The following is a 19,679-nucleotide window of genomic DNA, read 5'->3' as shown; positions in this document are numbered from 1 at the left end:
TAACTGTAGTTCCCCTGGGGCTGTATTTCCATTTCTGATGGCAACCACTCAGCTCTTGGTTTCTTGCCCTGTTATTTATCTTGGTGGTGAGACCTCGTGAGTTGGTGGTGATCAGACCTTATCATGGGTCTTGTCTCTGTTTCAACCACAGGAGCAGTTTGGAGCTGCAGGGACTGGTTCCACACATTCCACTTTCTTTGGGTAGAAATCAGGATCTGCACTAGCACTAAAAACTCTTGAACATTAGAAAATCCCTTGATGTAGAACTTGGCTCATAGCATGTGACAAGGATATATTAAGGCCATATGTTTCCAGAGTTGGCTTCAAGTGCCTGGCTGGGATGGGAATGCTGGCATGCAATTTACATTGAGCTTTTCCTCTCATTTGGCTTCCTGGGAAGAGGAAGCGACTGCTTGGAGAGGGCAGCGTGGCTTAGAAGGCTGAAGGAATGTCAGTGGAAGTTAACATTTGCAGGAAATCTTGGGATTGAGACATTTGTCTCCCTTTTGGCAAAACCCCACCCAGTGGAAAGAAGACTATTTAGGTTGGATCAATTTCTCTAAAAAGGTAAATCAAGAATGCTTACTTAACTTTTTGCTTAGTTCAGGCAGAGCTCAGTGGTGGGAAGGCTTCATTTTTGTGGAAAGTGGCATTCATCCCATTTGTAGTATAGTGACCATTCTGCTAAGGCAGTGGAGTAATTCCAAGGATTTTTGGTTTTTTTTTTCATTTCATCTCCAGTTTTTCCTGTGCTGCTTCTGATACAATGGGCACTATATTGAGATTTTACCTGTAATATGAATCTTAACAAAGTTCAATTTTGACACTTGATTGCTATACTTAACACTGTGCAAGATCTCTTGTATTGTAAAGCATTAGAGGAGGAGTGGTTTGTCACCACAATCTCAATTGAGGTGCTCAGTGCTTTTCATTCTGGGAGTTAAACCTCCCTTAAAATAGAGGAGGGATATCCTTCTCAGAAATTTTTGTGCTTTTACCTTGGGGAAAAAAAATTAATAGAAAGGAGACAAGTATGAGAATGATGCAACTCAAGTATATACACTGGGTTTCTGGCTTCTAAGGAGAATTACTGATTTTGCTTTCAGAGAGGAGCATTGGATGCATACTGGTATTTTAGCAGTGTTCTGTGGAGCTTCATTTTTCAGTGATACTTGGAATTTTTTTACATGTGTAATTTGTTAATCTGCTGTACAGGCAGATACTTCTAGAGATTAATCTTTTGCATGCTTCAATATTTTCTTTGTTTTTGGCTATGCTCTGACAAGTATTTAAGACAAAAGTGTAACCTGTGATCCTTGACTAATATTTATATTGAGGGTAAAGAAAACATTTAAATCAAGCAAAGGACTTGAGTGTTTCTCCATAGGTAAGGACATTTGATTGATTGATTTTTATTCTAACTGAACTTCATTTGCTGTATTTGTAAATTAAGTACAAAGTTCTGTAAATGTTATTGTTACAGAAGGTTCACTTAATGCAGTTTTGGATGCAGCAACAATACTGCAGTATTTGCTTAAACAAGACCCTAGTTTTAAGAATCATAATTCTTTTTAGGTGAAATGAAGGTTAAAAGAAGATGCAGAGTGTGTGTGCATGCATTCATGTGTTCTCACCCTTTCTAGGCTAAAAATCTCTTACTGGAAGTGGGAGCAATGAAAATTCCAAAGCCATATCCCTATAGGCAGCTTTCCCAATCCCATCTTTAGTGATTTAGAGCTTTTATGTACAGTCTGGAACTTTGATTGGTGAAACTGATGTCTTTTACTCTGCTGCCTTAATTGCTTTTATGTATAATCTTTTTATTAATTTAAGTATTTAGTACATAAGTTTTGATATGCATTGATCAAAACTCTGAATAAATATATTGCCTATGATATTAATCTTGACCTATAATTTTAGCTTCAGGAACTCTTCATCCTGCACTTGCTTGCCTTAATTATTGATAGAGTATTTAGGAAAAGCTGTGAATACCTTGTGAAGATAGTAAAATTGTTAGAGTCAGTATGGGCTAGGATTAGTCCTTGACAACAAAACAGCCTGTTTGCTGCTCTGGGGAAGCATTGCTGGTGTTTTGCTTAGCTTGCCATGACACTGTGTAGCAGTATGCAGGTGGGAAGCAGGCAAGTTTTCCTTCTGTTCCCTTTTTATATGTCAGTCAAACACATCAGTGTTTTTTGATACTTAATTTAACATTGAATAAAAACTTGAAATAAAGATCAGTTTAACAGAAATGGACAAGTGTGCAGGTGAAGATCAATTTCCTGCAGTATTGAAGCAAATGACTTGCAGTGGAAGCTTGTACAAAAACATATGAGAGTATTGATCCTTACCCATGCTGCTTATTCCAGAGAGTAATGTCTAAAATAATTTACGTATTATCTTTTTCCAAGACAAGTAAAACTAGGGAAGAAGGACTAGCCAAGCAGTCCCCTTTTCTGGAAAATGTCTGGGTTTCTGACAGTTGGGCTGTAGAATGGGGAAATGAGGAGCCCTGCCCATGAAGACACACAGGCACTCATGTCCTTGTGTGTGGGAAGGCCCTGCTGTCTCACTGCTCCTCTCTGTACAGACACACAAGTGGAGCTTGATCCTTGTCCTCCCTGCTCATCGTTTGGCTGTGTATTCTAAACTGACTGCACTTACATGTGTGCTCTCAGTACTGACAGTCTGAAGTCAGAACTAACTTACTAAAGCTTTTTTTTTTTTGTATTTTTTGGCTTTAATTCTTGTACTCTGCATAGGATATGGGGTTTTTTTGCCGTGCAGGAGCACAAACTGGAAACTCTGGACAGTGTAGTGTGGAATGTGGAGGGGCCATGTGCCATTGCTGCTTCTCAGAAGCAGCCCCTCCTCCTTACCTGCAGATTTAGTGCTAACACAGTGGGATTAGGCTGTACTGTCTAATTTAGGGTAGTAGCTGTGACAAACAGTGAATTCTTGATTGGAATTTTATATGTAGATCACCTCAGGGGAAAAGAACATCCCAACATGGCTTGGGATGCAAATCCATTGCTGAGCCCAAACTGTTGGCTGGACTTCCACAAGAGCTGCGTATTCGCACCAGGCTTTGGGGCTAAGTTTTGTAATCTTTTTTAACTTTTTATATTCCTCAAATTTCTTCACCAAACCAGTAGTCCTTGATGCGGCCCCACTGATGTGCTCTGGCAATGCCAGTGCTTTCTCTGGCTTCACCAGTTCTGGGGTTTGAATTCACAATGGGTAACTTAACACAACCCTCTTTTGTGTCTTGTTCTTCCTTCCCATCCTTGTTCTTGCCTTGCTTTCTCTTCTCCCCAAACCAAAAAAACAACAAACCATTTAATATAATAATTCTGGTTCCAGCTACACCCATTGCTCTGTTCTCACTGCCAAAAGTCATGTTCAGGGATTAGTCATCCTCTCAGATTGTGCTGCATCACCCTTTATGCATTGTAAGAGGAAGAACTAAGGATTACCCCATGTAGAATTTCACTTGTCTGCTGTGTCTCTTCATTTCAGGTCTTGTCCTATAGAAATTTATTTTTCTTTAATGTTTATCTAGGATATACTCCATGATTCAAATAAACCATTAGAATAAACTTGTTTATACAGCTGTAAATGTATACAAATTGAGGGGACTAAGGCAACTTTTCTGAAAGCTGAAGGTGCAAGATGAATATTTTAAGTCTGTGAATCCAAGTATTCAGACTAGGCATCTTTATGGTGTAAATTGAGACGGTCTCTGAGTTACTTTCCCACATGGTATTGAAGTCCAAACTGATTTATTCTTTTTTTTCTTTTCCCCACTTGCATGGAAAAAAAAAATCTCACTAAAGTGGGGAAGGAATTCAGTCTGGGAAACTGCAGAAGCCCACTAGTAGATTAACCCACTGTGATTAATACCCAAGGCAGAAAAGGCCAAGATGCCCAAATCCCAAAGGTGGGAAGGTCAGAAATAGGTATCCTACCAACACTAACTATAAAGAATAATACTTTGATTTAATGTGCTTGCTTTAAATGAAGAAAGGTCTGTTGTATATGTTGTGTTCATCTACTATGTGTAAAATAGTTCCTTTGAATTCTGTAATACTTGTGGCCTTTGGGGGAGTTTTGTTTGGTTGGTTTTGTTGCATTAGGGACATTCCAATTTCCATCCAAAATCAGCTAAACAAAAAATACAGCAAAAGAAATAATAATTTCTTACTGTCTTAATGTAAAAAATCCCTGAAGTGCTTAAACTATAAACTTTTCAAGCTGGAATACAAGGAAGCCAAAAGCTTGTCTTCCAGCTGCCTTACGGTTAGACCTTTTTTTTTCTTCCTGGAGGCCCAATGATTTATAACTAGAGCCAATTTTTTCAGGGTCAGAGTACAGGCTGATTTGTTTTGTTGGTGTCTTCCAGTGTCTTGTCCTCTTCTGTTTTTTCTCCACTGAGAATAGCTTACATATTTTGGCTTGTAAACACCACAATTGCACTTGGGGAAAAGGGGAGGAAGGAAAGCTGTAGAAAGATAATTTCTTAGGTTTTCCTTCATTTTGAGAAGGTTATTTACTGATGGATTAAACCTTGATGCCAGATATGCTCTGATCTCTTTGGTCAGTTGATCCCTCAAGGTGAGAAGAGCACTGATTAGTACTCACTCTCACTTATTATATTTGGAAATAAGGGAAGCTATGCAGAGGTGCTGTTCAGCAGAGAACATGAACTCTGAGTCATCCCAAGGCTGAATTTCCTCTAAATGTTATGTAACTCAAGTATTTATACAATTGGAACAAATGTATTATAGCTGGAGTATTTGGTTTCTCTCTTTTTGTTCATGAGAGCAGAATCCCAGTTCTCAGGATATGTGGCATAACACACTGAGTTTTCTCTAATAAAGCTCTTCCCTTGCAACATGCACTTGAGGTTGTCATGGAATGATTTTTCAGGAAAAATAATAAAATCTTGGTTTACTTAAAACTGCCTGGGTTTGAATGGTAAATCTGAAAAAAAGAAAAAAAAGTTGATGCAACAATGATCTACACAGTCTTCAATATCATCTTTACTTTCAAGTTCAAACTGAGTTTTTATTGGAGCAGTTAAAGTTTTCCAGAGCTTTGTGACATTCTGGCGTTATAATAAGTACAATACATAAGCAATAACTTAAATATAATAATAATTTAAGATGTAGTGTAATTATTTCTTTTTAAGTGTTCTTGTGAAGGTCCTGATTTATTGTAACATTACTGCCTGGAGCTGAAAGCCAGCACAGACTGAGCATTTTGATACTTCAGTAAATGTACTTCATTTAAATGCATCTTGACTTTTTTTTTTTCACCTGTCTAGGATAGGTGATAAACTTGTCTTTATAGTGACCAAACTGAGTTGTCTTTTTTGTTCTAATATGGCAATTTTAGGATTACAAAGATAGTAGATGGCCAAATCTCAGTGGCTGGCAGTCAGACTGCTTTTCCTTTGAAGATCTCATATGCATATTTCTCATATGTTTCCAGAATGTGCAGCTGTGAAGTTGTGGGTTTTCCTTTTATTTTAGTTAAATGTAGGAAATGGGGAGGATTTAATTTCTTTAAGACAGAAGTCTCCAACCTTTATTGGAAGGGTAAAGGACTGATGGGATGTAACACTTGCCTTGAATGACATGCATTCTTCTTCTGTCTCCTCTCTTGTGGTTCCTTTTATGTTGGATCTTCTATAACTCAGTCCTGTACCATTCTTTGTTTAAGCATCTCCCGTTTCCTTTTAGCTAGTGCCTTCCTATTTTTTGTGTATTTCACTGCCTGTTGCACAGTTTTAAAAAAATCCTGGCCCAAAGCCTTTTATCAGAGACAAGTGGATTCTTTGAAATAGGTTTTTTTCACATCTGGATTGAAAAATGGTAAAAAGTATATGTATGCTGCCGGTAGAATTTCACCCTCCTGCAAATGTTTTATTTCAGCTGTAACTTATTATTCAATAGTGCTGAAACCAAAAATGTAGTATAATGAGGTCTGGCTGATGCTTTTAATTTTTCCACATGGCATACTAATCTGAAAGTTGTTGTGGTGTTCTTGGGACTGGATGTAGAAGATAAGAAGTAGGAACTATTAGAGAAATCTGCCTTATTTCTGAATTATGCCGTTGCGGAAAAGTTATTGGTGTTGTAGCTGATTTCTTATTGCATTAGTTTTCTTCTTAAAAGTGGCTTTGCTAATTATTTTGACATTTTAATTTTTCATTCCATCTTAAGTGTGATGAGGGGTATGAGCTCCCCATGCTTGTTGATGAGATGTCAGTATAAGAGATGTCCTTTTATCTCAGTAGACATGCCCAGAATTTCTAGGAGCTGGATTTCTGTTCACATATCTAAAGTCTCTGGTGTCAAACATTTCCTTCTCATGTGTTACAACTAAATGGGTTGGTGAAGCAGTGTAGCTCTGTGCCAGGATGAAATTTCAGTATAATATGCCTGTAACAGAGCTGATGGAATTTTCACTGAGCCAAAGGTAGCAGTGGAAGAAGTGAGAGCTGACACTGGGCTAAATGACTGCATGGTTTTCACAGTTATAAGAGTGTGGGCACAGTTTTTTCCCCTGTTGGCTGGTTGGAGATGTACAGATGGGTTACACATTGTGTCATAATAAATAAATGTTGTCAAATGTCTGCTCTGACCTGCTAAACTAAAAGGTAAAAATTCTGCAGTCTGGATAAGTTTATAATAAAAAGCTGGTTTTGGGTAAAGGTGAGGCAAACCAATATATCTTGACTTATGGATACTCAAAAAGACTCAATTTAAATTTGATAGACTTTCCTAAAAAACCATTTTAAGGTAACTGAAGAAATATTTGTGTTGAATTGTAAAGGTTTGAAATTCCCTCTGAGAAAGGATGTAGAGCCTGCTGTAGCTATTAGTGGTCATTTGAACTTCGTGGAAACTATTGAGTGTCTTGGGTTTGCTCTGTGGAATTCTTTTGAATGATCAGAATTGAGACACATTTATTAAGACACAAAAGTTCTCAAGAAAACCAGAGATGCTTGTGCTATTTAATGTAATAATAGTAGCTTAATGTCTTGGGCTATTTAAAAGTAATAATAATCAACATTTTTAAGAATGGTAAACATTGTATTTTCAGAAAATGAACATATGCCTTTGCAGGAGAAAAATAAAAACTCAATTGTTTGAAAATGCTCTTTTTTAATAGATTATGGAAGAAACAAATACACAGATTGCTTGGCCATCAAAGCTGAAGATTGGAGCAAAATCAAAAAAAGGTATTTGATTTTATTCTTATTATGGGGTGGGATTCATTGTTAGCATAGTAAAACCACAGAATAAAGAATTTGATTTTTAGAGTCAGTCATCAATACTGGTCACCTGCAGTGTTTTCATTTCAGTCTGCTGTTTTTTACAGAAATTTCTTGTTGAAGTTATCTTGGCTTTATATAGGTATTTCATACACAAACACATTTGAAGGAGCTTTGCAATTCTGTGAGTATTTAATCAATACTGTTGTACTTTTATATTAAGCATGTGTGCCTTCTGCTGTATGATTCTGCTATCTAATCAGAACAGTTTCTTTATTTTACAGCAGCCAAAGTCAGTGTTTCTGGTAACATTTCAGATGAGTGGGTGTTTTGTGGGTTTTTTTGTTTGTTTCTGTAGAGTACAAAGATGAGGGTTGGCCAAGCCCAGCAGGAACAGTAAATACTCATTGTGTCCCTGACAGGGACAGCCTGCATGCATTTTTGAGTTCTCTAAGAAACCTAAGTGGAGCTGTTTCTTAGGAATGACCAATATTATGTTTAAATTATGCTTCTTTTGGAAGTCCAGCCTATTAGTGTGAACTAGGTATACAGTCTGGAGTATCTTGCTTTGAAATAAACCTTTTTGTATTCTTAAGGAGTCATAGCTGTGACTGATTGAAAACAACACTTAATTTCTCTTCTGCACAAAAAAATTAAATTTGGTGTGATTTTTAACATTGCATGCATTTCTGTCCAGACTGATACCTATTTAAAAACCAAGAAAGTGAACTTGAGATAATTTCTATATTATATATAAAATGTATAGCTGGAGGTGTGGGCTAACCTTAGTAAATGAGTAAGATCTCTTGGGAAGAAAAATTATGTTTTTAGAAAGGTGCAACATTAATAAAACTTCTATGGTTTAAAGTGAGATTGTCTCTGAGGTACTTTCCCACATGGTATCAAAGTCCAAATTGATTTAATTTTTTCTCTTCCCCACTTGTATGGAAAAAGAAACTTGCTTAAATGGGGAAAATTGGGGGAAGAATTAAGACAGGGAAAAATGCTGGTGTTATGTATGTAGGCACTTGTCGCTCTGTTGGGAACGGTGAGAAGCAAGACACAGACTCTCTTGGGAGTTGAACAGAAAAGCTTAAGGTTTATTACCTCAGATCTTCTTTTACAGACTGATGCGTGGAAGTACAGAAAACACTTACTGGTCAGTGAACTAACACAGCACCATCACCACCCCTCGACCTTCTCTTGCAAGAAAACAAGGAACAGACAAACAGCACCTGCAAGGCTGTTTTCTGTCTCTGAGGATTGTTTTAATTCCTCCTTAGGATTTCCCAGGCCACTTTCTCAGGCAAGACTGAGAGTTATGCCGCCTGCTTTTCCACAGGCACCGTGCTCCCTGCTTCACAGTTAGCATCCATACTTTATTAGTGACCTCAAGTAGAAGATAATGTGGTGAAGCTCTATCAGTACATGGAATGAATTTGAGTACCATGAGAAATAAAACGGCTAAGAGTTATGAGCTGATAAAACTAAAAACTGAGGAAAAGGAGCACATTACAGCTGGGGCATACTGAGTGTGTCTGCAGTGGGGATATGATTATCCTGGAAAGTCTTCATGATGACAGAAACTTTAGATAGTGAGATAGTGATGTAAACAAGGCATTTTAGCAATATGCTATACTATTATAAAAAAAGTGCTTCAAATGCCTGTGGATTTCAGGGTGGCTCTGGAGTTAAGACTCGTACTCTCTAGCCAGTTCTGGTGTGCTAAATTTTGTGTATATACACCTAAGACAGTAAATTACAGCATAGGAGCAAAGAACCCCTTAAACCCGAGGTTCCTATGTCTTGTGAAATAAAATGTGGTTTATATGTTCTGTTTACACTTAATACCAATTGTTTGCAATTCTGTAACTTTCCATTTGCAGCTACAGCAGCTGTTTATATAGGGGTAAATATTCCAAGTGTTTAACATACTCTTAGATTCACTTAATGACATTTTGTGAGTGAGTGGAGAGTCTGCAACAAATAACTGGCTGGCTGTCCAGGGGCTTGAGCTCAGAACATGCTATCTCTGGGGGTCTCCTTGGCTGGGAACTGAGTGTCTGAGTCATTTGGTGAGGGAGCAGCAGCTATGGATGGACAGTGCTTTACCCCAGCCCTATGCTGGACCCAGCCATCATTAAGACATACCACATTTTTTGTATAGTTTTGCAATATAACTTGCCTGCAGTTTCAGCAGCTTCACATCCTGTGTGTTGTGGCCTTAGGTCATTCACAGCTTCCCTCCCAGTATAGGGGAAAAACAGTCATTAGGAAAACATTGCTTTTCTTTGAGATATTGGTCAATCTGTCACGAAGCACTTAGGGCTTAGTGGTATCGTTCTTCTCACTGCTGTTGACAGTTTTAATTTGGCACTACTCATAATAAATCAATAAGGACAGACAATGTTTTGTTTTGAATTGAAACAAAAGTACTGAAAGTTGCAGCCAAGGTATGCATAGTAAAATTCAACAAAGATGTGAAGATTAAATTCTGTACAAGATCCAGAATCTTTTAATGATCTTTTAGAAAACAATGTGCTATAGTGAAGCTGAAGCACAGAGTAGATGACTTGTGAACTTGTGTATTGTTTCTTTTCTGTTATATGGATTATAACTCTTAAATTGATGAGCCCAAAATTCTTTAAGTATCATAATGGTAATTCATTAACTTATACTCGAGAAATATTTTCTGGTGGGTTTTTTTTTGAATTGCAAAAGACTAATGTCTGAATTTAGCATAAGTAGATTTAAAAAAATTGATAATTCAAATTTATTATTTGAGTTTTCTAAAACACCACATCACAAAGCTAAATTTAAAAAGTTTAGAAAACACACAAACAGATACAAATCTTCCACAGCATCTTAAAACAATCCATTCTTTCAGGTTGCCAAAGACATCCCATAACATTAAGGATTTAGGGAGGGAAGTGAAAAATATAAAGCACTTCATGACTGATTCCATCAGTAATAGAAGAGTTGGCACTGTCACGGTTTGCTCTGCTTTGCACTGGTGCTTAGAGCTCAGCGTGTACCAAAGCCTCATGTTCTGGAGGTCTGAGATCTTCTCTAGTCTGGTGAATTAAAGACCAAATTGAGAGACAGTAACTTTTGCTCTCAACATGCTTTTTCACCCTGTTGTAGTTACTGTTCCTTTGGAATGCTGTTAATTGTCTTTTAAAGATTTATACAGTGGTATAAAGGCATGAGTAGATTGCCAAATTCTAAATGGTCAGATGCTATAGTTCCACAAACACTTTCCAAAATGGGATTTTCCCTCTCCCCTTCTGAAACACTGAGCTGTCTTGTTCTTGTTGGCCAGCCCTTTCTGCTGTGCTGTCATTGGAGCTTGCATGGGGGACCAGGGTGGCTTAAAACTAGCCATGGATAATTTTTACTTTTGGAGAGGGGGTATTCTTCTTCACTTGCTAGGTGTCTGAACCCTAACTATATGTGCTGATATGTTTCCCCATCTGTTTGTATGGATCTGGAATGCTTAATGCCTTGGAAGCAGGTTAATGTCACATTACTCACAAGCAGTGCTTTGTGGATGGGTATTGAAGGTGTTCTTCAGGAGATGGGTATATGGGAGTCCAGATTCCACCTATATTCCTCATTCCTTTTTATTTCTAAATTTTCCCTCCATACCCTGTGTCCTTTTGTATTCCAGCAGCCATAAAGAGGTAATGGGATATGTGTGTGCTCAGAATGCTGTTGAAATAGCTTTTGGGTAACAGCCACTATAAGAATCCCTTCAGCTCTTGGAAACTTAGTAGCTCTAAACAGGAAGATAGCCAGAGAGTTGGAGCAGGGAATATTTTGGGAAGGTATAAATGGTGGTAAGGGGAAATGCAAGATAAATTAAACTTAAGGAGCAGGTAGAACTCTGGGGTCTCTTCCACCATTTACTTTTAAAAAGGACTTCTCTCGCTCTTTTTTTCTTCCTCCCATATTTTCATTCCTCTTCTGTCTACTTTAGTCTCCAGCTCATTTTTTAATCTGTATCATATCCTGAAGTTACTGATTTATTTATTCTCTTTCTCTCTTGAGCTGCTGTTATTTTATTTTACCTCTTCTCTTATTTGCTGTTTCTAGCTTTGTGGCTTTTTGTTTTGCTTTTGTTTTTTTCTGGCTTTCCTCTCTTATAACTGATGCATTTTATGTTGGTCAATAAAAATCTAGTCCATGTCTGTTTATACTTCTTTCATTTGATTTTAGTTTTTACTAATTCTTTCATCTTTTTTAATAACTTCAAAAAATGTAAACTAGTTTCTGTTATCAAAGCATTTCCTACATGCTGTTTTTCATTAGCATATCTCAAACACAAGTACAGAGCATGTTAAATTCATATCCAAGGAGACTAGCAAGAAACATGGTGGCACTGAAGGCACTGGAAGGAAGGCAGCAATAATTAGCATTGGGCACTGCTGGAATTCATTGCCTGGCAATTTGATTTCTTACTTTTCATTAAACTTTGTCTTTTGCAAATAATCTTGCAAGCCAAGTGCAACTTGGCTGTTTGAATTTTTGTTGCCCTCTTTGTATCCTATGCTGTGAAAGTAATATGCACAATGAAGTTAATAACTGTAATATCACACTTGAGAAGTGAAGAGAGACTTCAGCCAAATTATTGTACCTCATTCTTGTACCTGAACAACATTCCAATAAACAAGGGAAGCACTTTGCCTGTTTCAGGAGGCGTTGTGATAAAAGCTAGAACCTCTAATTTTGTCAAAACAAATGTCACTGAATAGTGAACTCAAGGCCAAACTTGTATGGGAGTTACTGCCTTAGATATCTAGAGTAAGCTAAAACATTTGTCATTTCAGACCTCTAAATCAACTTCCAGTTGTTTCCCAGTACTGTGAAAGAAGCTGAAGTTTCTCTTTTCAGGTGAAACAGGGAGTGAGAGAACAAAGAATGGTGGTGTCAGGCTGTGTGGCTTTAGGAAAGTGTGCAAATAAGTTGGCAGGTTATTTCTTCTTTTGCCATGGGCTTTCTGATAAATCTTAAATCTGATTTTATGCTTTTTAGATAGTTTATTTTTCTTTTCAAAGTACCTATTTTTCTCAGTTTGGTTTGTCAATACAATGTTTTTTGAAAGGAGTGTGACCTGCTTTTAAAGCTAAACCTCTAGCAGTAAAATACCCCAGGAGCTGTTAATATATGAGTAGTTCAGAATTGTGCCTGCTAGTTCAGTGTCCCATGTGTGAGCACTTCATCATTTACACACGTGTTCCATGGAGGAATTACATCACTGCTTAAACACCAATGCATCATAAGTTATGCAATATTGCTCTTGGTACTGCAACTGAGCTGAATCCCACATTTGTACAAAAGTGAGACTGTCAAGCAGGAATTCCACACTGCAAAAAATCCCACCTCAGACTAATGGATGAATTTTGTCAATGCTCCTGTCCAAACCCAGTATTTTATTATTAAATATCAGTGATGATGGAAGAGTTAATAACCTTGCACAGCAGCATTATCTAGGAGTCTTGTGAACTTTAAACATCACTGTAACCTCTTGTAGCGTGTCTAGAAGTCTCTAGAGTTTCCTTCCCCCCAGGAAATGCCCAGCCAACCAAAAACCACAACCCCAAAAACTCCACCAAAGCAAAACAGCCCTAAACAAAGCAAAGGGCTCAGTGAGGCAGATGTTGAGAACCTTTGAGTAGAGGGAAAAGTACTTGTGTGCTATCAAGTGGGTTTGGACCCTTGCTTCAGGAGATTGTCATTACATTGAGAGTATTTCGTAGTAAATGGGAAGTTTAGTGGAATTAGATTTCTCTGCTTTCGGTTATTGCTGGGATTGCTGAAATACTGAAAGGATTTTGGTCTATGACACTAAATTTACATTACATACTTAATCTTTTTCTAAATACCAGGTGGCTTGCTGTTCTTCAGATGCTGGCATGTCTGCAAAGTGCAATTATATAACCTGAAATTTCCCCAAGAAATTGGCCAAGTCCTAGTTCAGTCAAATAAACGTAAAAGCAACTATAAAATGCCTAACAGTTTAGGCAATTTGCTTCTTTGTCTTACCTAATTCCTAAGCAGTAATGCTGTGCTCTATGTGGTCGTCTGCATATCTTCACTGAAGCAGTGGTGAAGAATTGGAAAATTGTAACAGGGAGTTCCAACAGGTGGAGCTCCCATGCTTGGAAGTGTTCAAAAAAAACCCAACAAACAAGCAGTCATGGCACAGCTTAATTGAAGAGGTGGTGTTCAGTCAAAGGCTGGACTTCATGATCTTGGAGGTCTTTTCCAGCCTTAAAGATCCTGTGATTCTATACAAAATAATGTTAGGATCACCTTATTTTTTAGGTCTTTGGTGTTTTCTTTAAGGCTTTACATATATGTTACTCCTTCTTAATATAGTTGCAGCCATAAGAGGTTCTTAGTGGTTTCCTTAAATGACTTCCTTCTTCTGGGCCAAAGAAACATTAGTAATTTTTTTTTTCATTTTCCTCACTGTATTATGCCTGATCTTAATTTTGTGAAAAAGTGATTTGGAGCTAGCTGTATTGTGGAAAATCAGCAGAAATTAAAGACTGCATATTTCAGAGGTGTTTTAAGTTGCATGAAAACATTTTCTAACAGAAGCTACTCTTCTTAGTTACAGTTGATTTTTTAATTCTTTCAGTATAGAAGTGAATCCTGCTACTTTTCTAAAGACTATGCCCATATAAAGTGTGGGGTAAAAGTACTCATGTTAATATGATTACAAGTCCTCCTATAATTTCATTCACTTCTAAAATTGCGATTTCTTCATTTGTAGCCACATATAACCTCTACAGGTGCATTAAAATGTTGTGAATAATAGGAAACAGAACTTCATGTGCTGGAATTGCTTGTGTGCCTTCCACTACTTATCTCTGTTGCTGATTTATCAATCTTAAAGGAAAACACTCTCTACTGTAAATTACTGCAGAAGGAATTAATATTTTGTGTTCCTGTAAATGCAGCAAGGCACTGAGTTTTATTTTGCACCTTTATTTCATCTTAAATGCTGAATCAGCCCCACCTGGGAAGGTCACACAGCATCCCAGGACTACTAAGTGCTTCAGACCTGTTAACGAACCAAGGACTCTAACAATGGCTTTTTATAGCTTGGATCAACTCCTGCTCTTGACCTACTTTCATATCTTTGTGTACTGTTTCTGGTTACAATAATTGTAGCTTCTGCTGTTCTCACCAAAAAAACCCCAAAGCCAAAACAGAAAAAGTGAATGTGGGATATAATCAGCTAATTTTCCTACCCTAAATTTAGTGCTATGAATAGCCATTTAATTGGTTTAGAGCTTTAAGCTCTAAATATAAAAAAAAAGGGGGTGGGGGAATTAATCAGGCCCTTGGAGATCTGCAGTGATATGTGTTTTTCTGACAAACTTGAGCTTCTCACCCCCTCAGATGCTTTTGAAAATTGTGCCAACTGCCCTGAAAGGCTATACCCCAATTCTTAGTAGGAGCCAAATGTGTAGAGCGATGACTCTTTCTGTTCCATGGTCTTTAGCTAGGGATGTAGTGATGCAGAGAAGAGAGCACCTCAACCCCTGAAGTGCCTAGAAGCACTTACAGAGGTAACTTTTATATTAGATCATGATCAAGGTTTAATTTATTTAGTCTCAGCAGTGATTTCAGTGTGCACATCAATGAAAGTGTTGGCTCAACTTGCCCAAAGTCATCCCACAGAGTCATTCTTACAGAGAAAGCAATGTGCTTTATCCCTGCTGGAACTCTGTCAGCCACTCAAAGGCTGCTGCTGCTACAAGGTTTAGGCCCTGACAGCTTTTGGGTGCCTTCCCTTGCTCGTGTGCAGCCCCACCCTTAAAGACAAGGAAATAGTGCCCTGTCCATAACTGATTCAGTGAGGTGAGGGAGGTGCTGGTTTGGTGGTACTGGGGCACCTGTTCCCTCAGGAGAGGAGCTTTTCACCTGGTTACACAGCAGGCAACAGAGAGGTGCTGCAAGATGGGCTTTTTCACTTCATCAGTCTTTTCCAGAGTCTGTAAATGGAAAGGGAACCCCACTGCAGCAGTTTGAGACACCTTCATGTAGTAAGAGTAGGCACAATGATTTTTGATCACCAGACCCCAGGACAGCCTTATTCCATTTGTTGTGAATAATGATAAAGGTGCACTCACTTGGGCCTTTTGCAAGCACTTGGAAAGGCAAGACTGGTAACTACTTCTGCTAAAAACAAAATCAAGGGAGACACGATTGTTTCTACAGCTGGAAAACAGCACAATTGTGGTCTTCCCTCTCTCTCCTGCCTTGCTGCATGCTTCCAGCCTGTCCCCTGCCTCCATAGCTCCCTGCTAGGCAGCTCAGCCCTGCAGGCTGGCATGCCCTGGTGCCAGTCCCACTGACGCAGGGGGCATTCAGGGCTGCTGGGTTATGTGGGCCAGCACTCTTTTGTCAGTAGAATTTTTCCTAAAGCTGTTTAGTTTTGGTTCCCAAGGTATAAAGTTGTGGGTCTGACTTTTATACCAGTTCAGCAAAGGTTTTCTCAAAAATCTGGGCATTTAAATGCCTTTTCCTTGTTGGTGCCCATGACAACAGAACCATTGGTTTGGGTATTCTGTGTCAGCTCTCTGTGTGCAGCAAAATTCCTTTGCAGCTCTTACTTGACCTCACTAAAAACAGGAAAAAAGATTCACCCTGTTATGCAATTGTCCATCTAAGAACTGTGTATACAAGTAGATTTCTTAAAAAAAAAATATGCTCATATCTTAAAAGATATGATTTGCACATATAAAGATGAATTGCACATATAATTTTGCAATGGAATTGAAAACTGCTCATGCCAGGAGATAAAGGGTGCTCTGCAATGTTTCTTGAAAATGCTGGCAGTATTTGGGGAGGGGGAAGCAAAATGGTTTCTTATCTATGCAGTTGCTTCATAAAATAAAATTTCAGTCAGATCTGGTACATGGTCTGAGAAATTACAAGTTTTTTCTGTTCCTTAGAATGGCATTAAACTTATTTTTGTGCTTGACCTTGTTGCAGCAAAACTAAACCTATTTGTATTACTCTAGTACTTTTAGCTTTAGAGAAGGGGTTGTTCATCCTCTTGAGTATTTTTCATGAGAGAGGATGAACTCTTGGTGTTAAGTGTCAGTAGTACATTTTTGTTCTTTTATCACCATGTACTTTTTCCTGGATTTGGTTGGAGAAGTGTTAAAGAAGGGCAAGTGTCATGTTTCATCTTTTTTTAAGTATCAGTGTTTCAATCCTAGTGGTTGAGAAAAGGTGTAAAGGGATGTTGAAAAATTCTTGCTTCCAAAATAATGCATTATTGTATGCAAATATCTGATACTAATATGAATCACTAAGGGATGCTAATTTCAACACACCAATTATGCATTAAGCATTGTTCAGTGTGTGGCAAGGATATGTCAGGTTAATAAACCAGATTTGAATTCTTGTTTTGATTTGGAACAAAAAGTGGCTTGAGTGGAGGGGGCCAGAACCCTCCAGCTCTCAAAACCAAAGAGAAACAAAGATACATGATGGAAATCTACTTAAGAATCTTGTTACAGTTTGGAGGAAAAAAAAAAAAAAGAATCATATGCCCTTGAATATTACTGGTGAGAACACTACATTTTATACTTTGAAGCAATTATATCTAATGTATGATACTCTGTAGCTGACCAAAAAATTACAGTATTTCCAGTTTCTTGATACAGTGTTTGTAAGAGCCTTCCCCAAGGAGACTTTCCTGGGAATGGGAGCGCTGGCAGGTAGGGCTGGCTACTGCATTCTTCACTCCAATCCTGATCAAGTTCTAGAAACCTTCTGAAATTACATGAGTATCATCATCTCCCTCTAAAATTGATGTGTTACTAGTAAAATTCTGATATTTTTGTGTGCTTTGATTTCAAGCATTCCTTTATACTGTGCATTCTAAATATAGACAGAGTCCATGCTAAAGACCAAGTGCAAACTTACAAAACCATCATTGATAGCAATTCCAGTCTCTTTAATGACTTCCTCTGGAAACTGTAATTTGAATCCTGTGATTTTTCTGAAGTAGCAGTAGGAGGGAATATCTGAAAAATAGCTGTAATACAGTTTTCAGAATTTTAAACTTTACATCTGTACAGACTTAACCTTGTATAAAACTGTGCTGGTCATTTGATTACTTTATTATTTGGGAAGGCTAACATTTTCTGTAAATAAGTCAAATCTAAAGAGAATTCCAGGCATAGCTAGTACTCTGGTGACTTTTTTGGTCCAGATTTTTAATGTTTAAAAAATTGTGTTTTTACAGGAAATGCTTGTTGAGCACTCTGGTAGTTTTGGCTTAGGAATTGGTTTTGTTTAGCTGGGGAGACCAAATCCATCTGGCAGTGCTCACCAGCCATGGCCAGTCTCAGAGGGCTGTTGGCAACATGTTCTCCCTGTGTTAACTCCTGTGAAAGGGAAAGGCAAATGAGCTCTTGTTAGTGGGAACAAAGCTGTGGGAAAGGACAGAGTTGGGAATGGAGCAGAGACTTCCAGAGAGACACTGAGAGGAAATGAGAGGCTGATGAGGAGACTGAAGCCAGTTGGAAAGAGGTAGGTGGGATGGCAGGAAAAGTGAGGTTAGAGTGGGAGTCCTAAATGAGGGTTTTGAAAGAATAGCATAATAAAGAGTTAGTGACAAAGATGGTGTAAAGATAATGGGAAAACAGATGGGAGGTGCAAAGGAGGAAGATGGTGAAAATGCATATTCCAAAAAGTGGAGGGGAGGATTACAGCCTTGTGTTGGTCGGTGTCTGGCATGAATTTCCAATACATATCCTTGTCTTGGAAATTAGATCAGACACAATTCTGAGGTTCTTACTTAATGAATATCCTAAGGAAAATCTAGGAAATGCTACTGTATTGATGTGTACTTTCATTACTGTCCTAGACCAGTGTCAGTGCCTAGATTCAATGTCTAGCATGTCACTATTCCCATCCAATATTTTTGTGCAGCTTCCATGAAGATGCAGTTTTGATGGCTGCAATTTAAATTTATTCAACATTTACCAGATGTCTTGTCTTGAGTCAAAACATATGTATGACTTAAAATACCAGGAACCCTAAATATGATTTCTAGTTCATGGGAGCTGAGGATATTGGCAATTTCTACTAAAAATCATGAAACAGAATTAGAATGTGTGCAACTAACCCAAGATGGCAATAAAAAGGATTAATTTTTAGTGCAGCTTTCATCCAGCTGATTTGGTTTGTGTCCAGTGCAGTGTCAAATAATGTAAACTTGTTTTCGCAGTGCTGAGGAGTCTAGTAGCCAAACTGTGAACATGCTGGGCTTCAGGAAAGTGCAAGCTGTTTTGCTGTGTTGTCCTCTGTTTTGCTGTAGAGTCCTCTAATGCCAAACAGCTCACACTGAGATTTCCAGCCATAAATTTGTAGCCATACCATGTGCAAAACTCATTCCTGTGTGTAGTTCCCCTCTGCTGTTCCTACTGCTCTGAGTGCAGTGAGCAGCAAAGCTCATGTTCAGCTCTCCTGCCTTTGGGAACTGTCATGTGAAGGACTGCAAAGGTGAATTGACTTGCTCTTAGATGCACATTTGGTCACATCAAAGAAATCTGAATTGGCAGATTGAACGTGTGCTTTCTGTGAGGGAAAGAAATACTGAAAGTGGCTATTCGTGTGCATAATTGTATTTGCTTCTTGAGGATTTGCTTACTGAAGGATGCAGGAAGGAATCCCTGTAGGAATGTCATGACAGTGTATACAGTGCATTTGGGAGGGGAGCAAATTTTGGATTCCATAAGTAAAGATGGAGCTAGTTCCAGAGTGTTGGGGTTGGAAGAAAAAGAAACCAAAATAAACTACTATAGAGAAGGCCATTTATAGCATAAATTATTGGTAGAATGTCAGATAAAGATAAGAAAGCTATTACAAAATGGGTTAGCTGACTCATTATATTGAAAATTGCTTCTTAGCAGTGTAAGCAGCATATAAGCCCAAAAGAAGAAATTGTCAAGAAATAAGATACTCTTGGCCATTTCCTCTTTTTCTCTTGTCTTCCTAATGTACAATGACAGACACAGATATTTTTTTCATATTTTTTGCTTCTTCATCTTCTGTTATTTTTGCAGATAAGACTTTAACCCCAGTCATTGCCAGCATCAGCAGCAACTGAAAATGAACATCTGGTAACTTAGAATGCCTAAACTGCAATTTCTAAATCTGTGTCTGCAAGTGGTGCCCTTTGCTGTTCTGTTCTCATCTGCTGGCAGGGAAAAGATATGGGCAAGAGCTGTGGAGAGAGGTGGTGCTGTTTACTTCCTGATATTAAGATGGGTTTTTGTTTTCCCAACCTCTTTCAGTTGCCAGTGCCTTAATTGCCCTAATGATTTTCCTTTTTCCTTTTTCCTTTTTCCTTTTTCCTTTT

At 38.1% G+C, this 19,679-nt stretch overlaps 1 protein-coding gene across 1 annotated transcript in view; it reads left to right on the top strand.

Moving 5' to 3' along the window:
- The window catches only part of BICC1 (BicC family RNA binding protein 1), a 92,706-nt gene that overhangs the window by 38,144 nt on the left and 34,883 nt on the right, over positions 1-19,679 (top strand). The window contains exon 3 of the mRNA XM_015633526.3: positions 7,180-7,249. Within this exon, the coding sequence (XP_015489012.1) occupies positions 7,180-7,249 (70 nt within the window). The remainder of the gene's footprint in view (positions 1-7,179; positions 7,250-19,679) is intronic.

Source organism: Parus major, chromosome 6 (genome assembly GCF_001522545.3).
Source record: "Parus major isolate Abel chromosome 6, Parus_major1.1, whole genome shotgun sequence".
NCBI lineage: Eukaryota > Metazoa > Chordata > Aves > Passeriformes > Paridae > Parus > Parus major.
The sequence above is the reverse complement of the archived record's forward strand: the minus strand, read 5'-3'. Positions and strand labels throughout refer to the sequence as shown.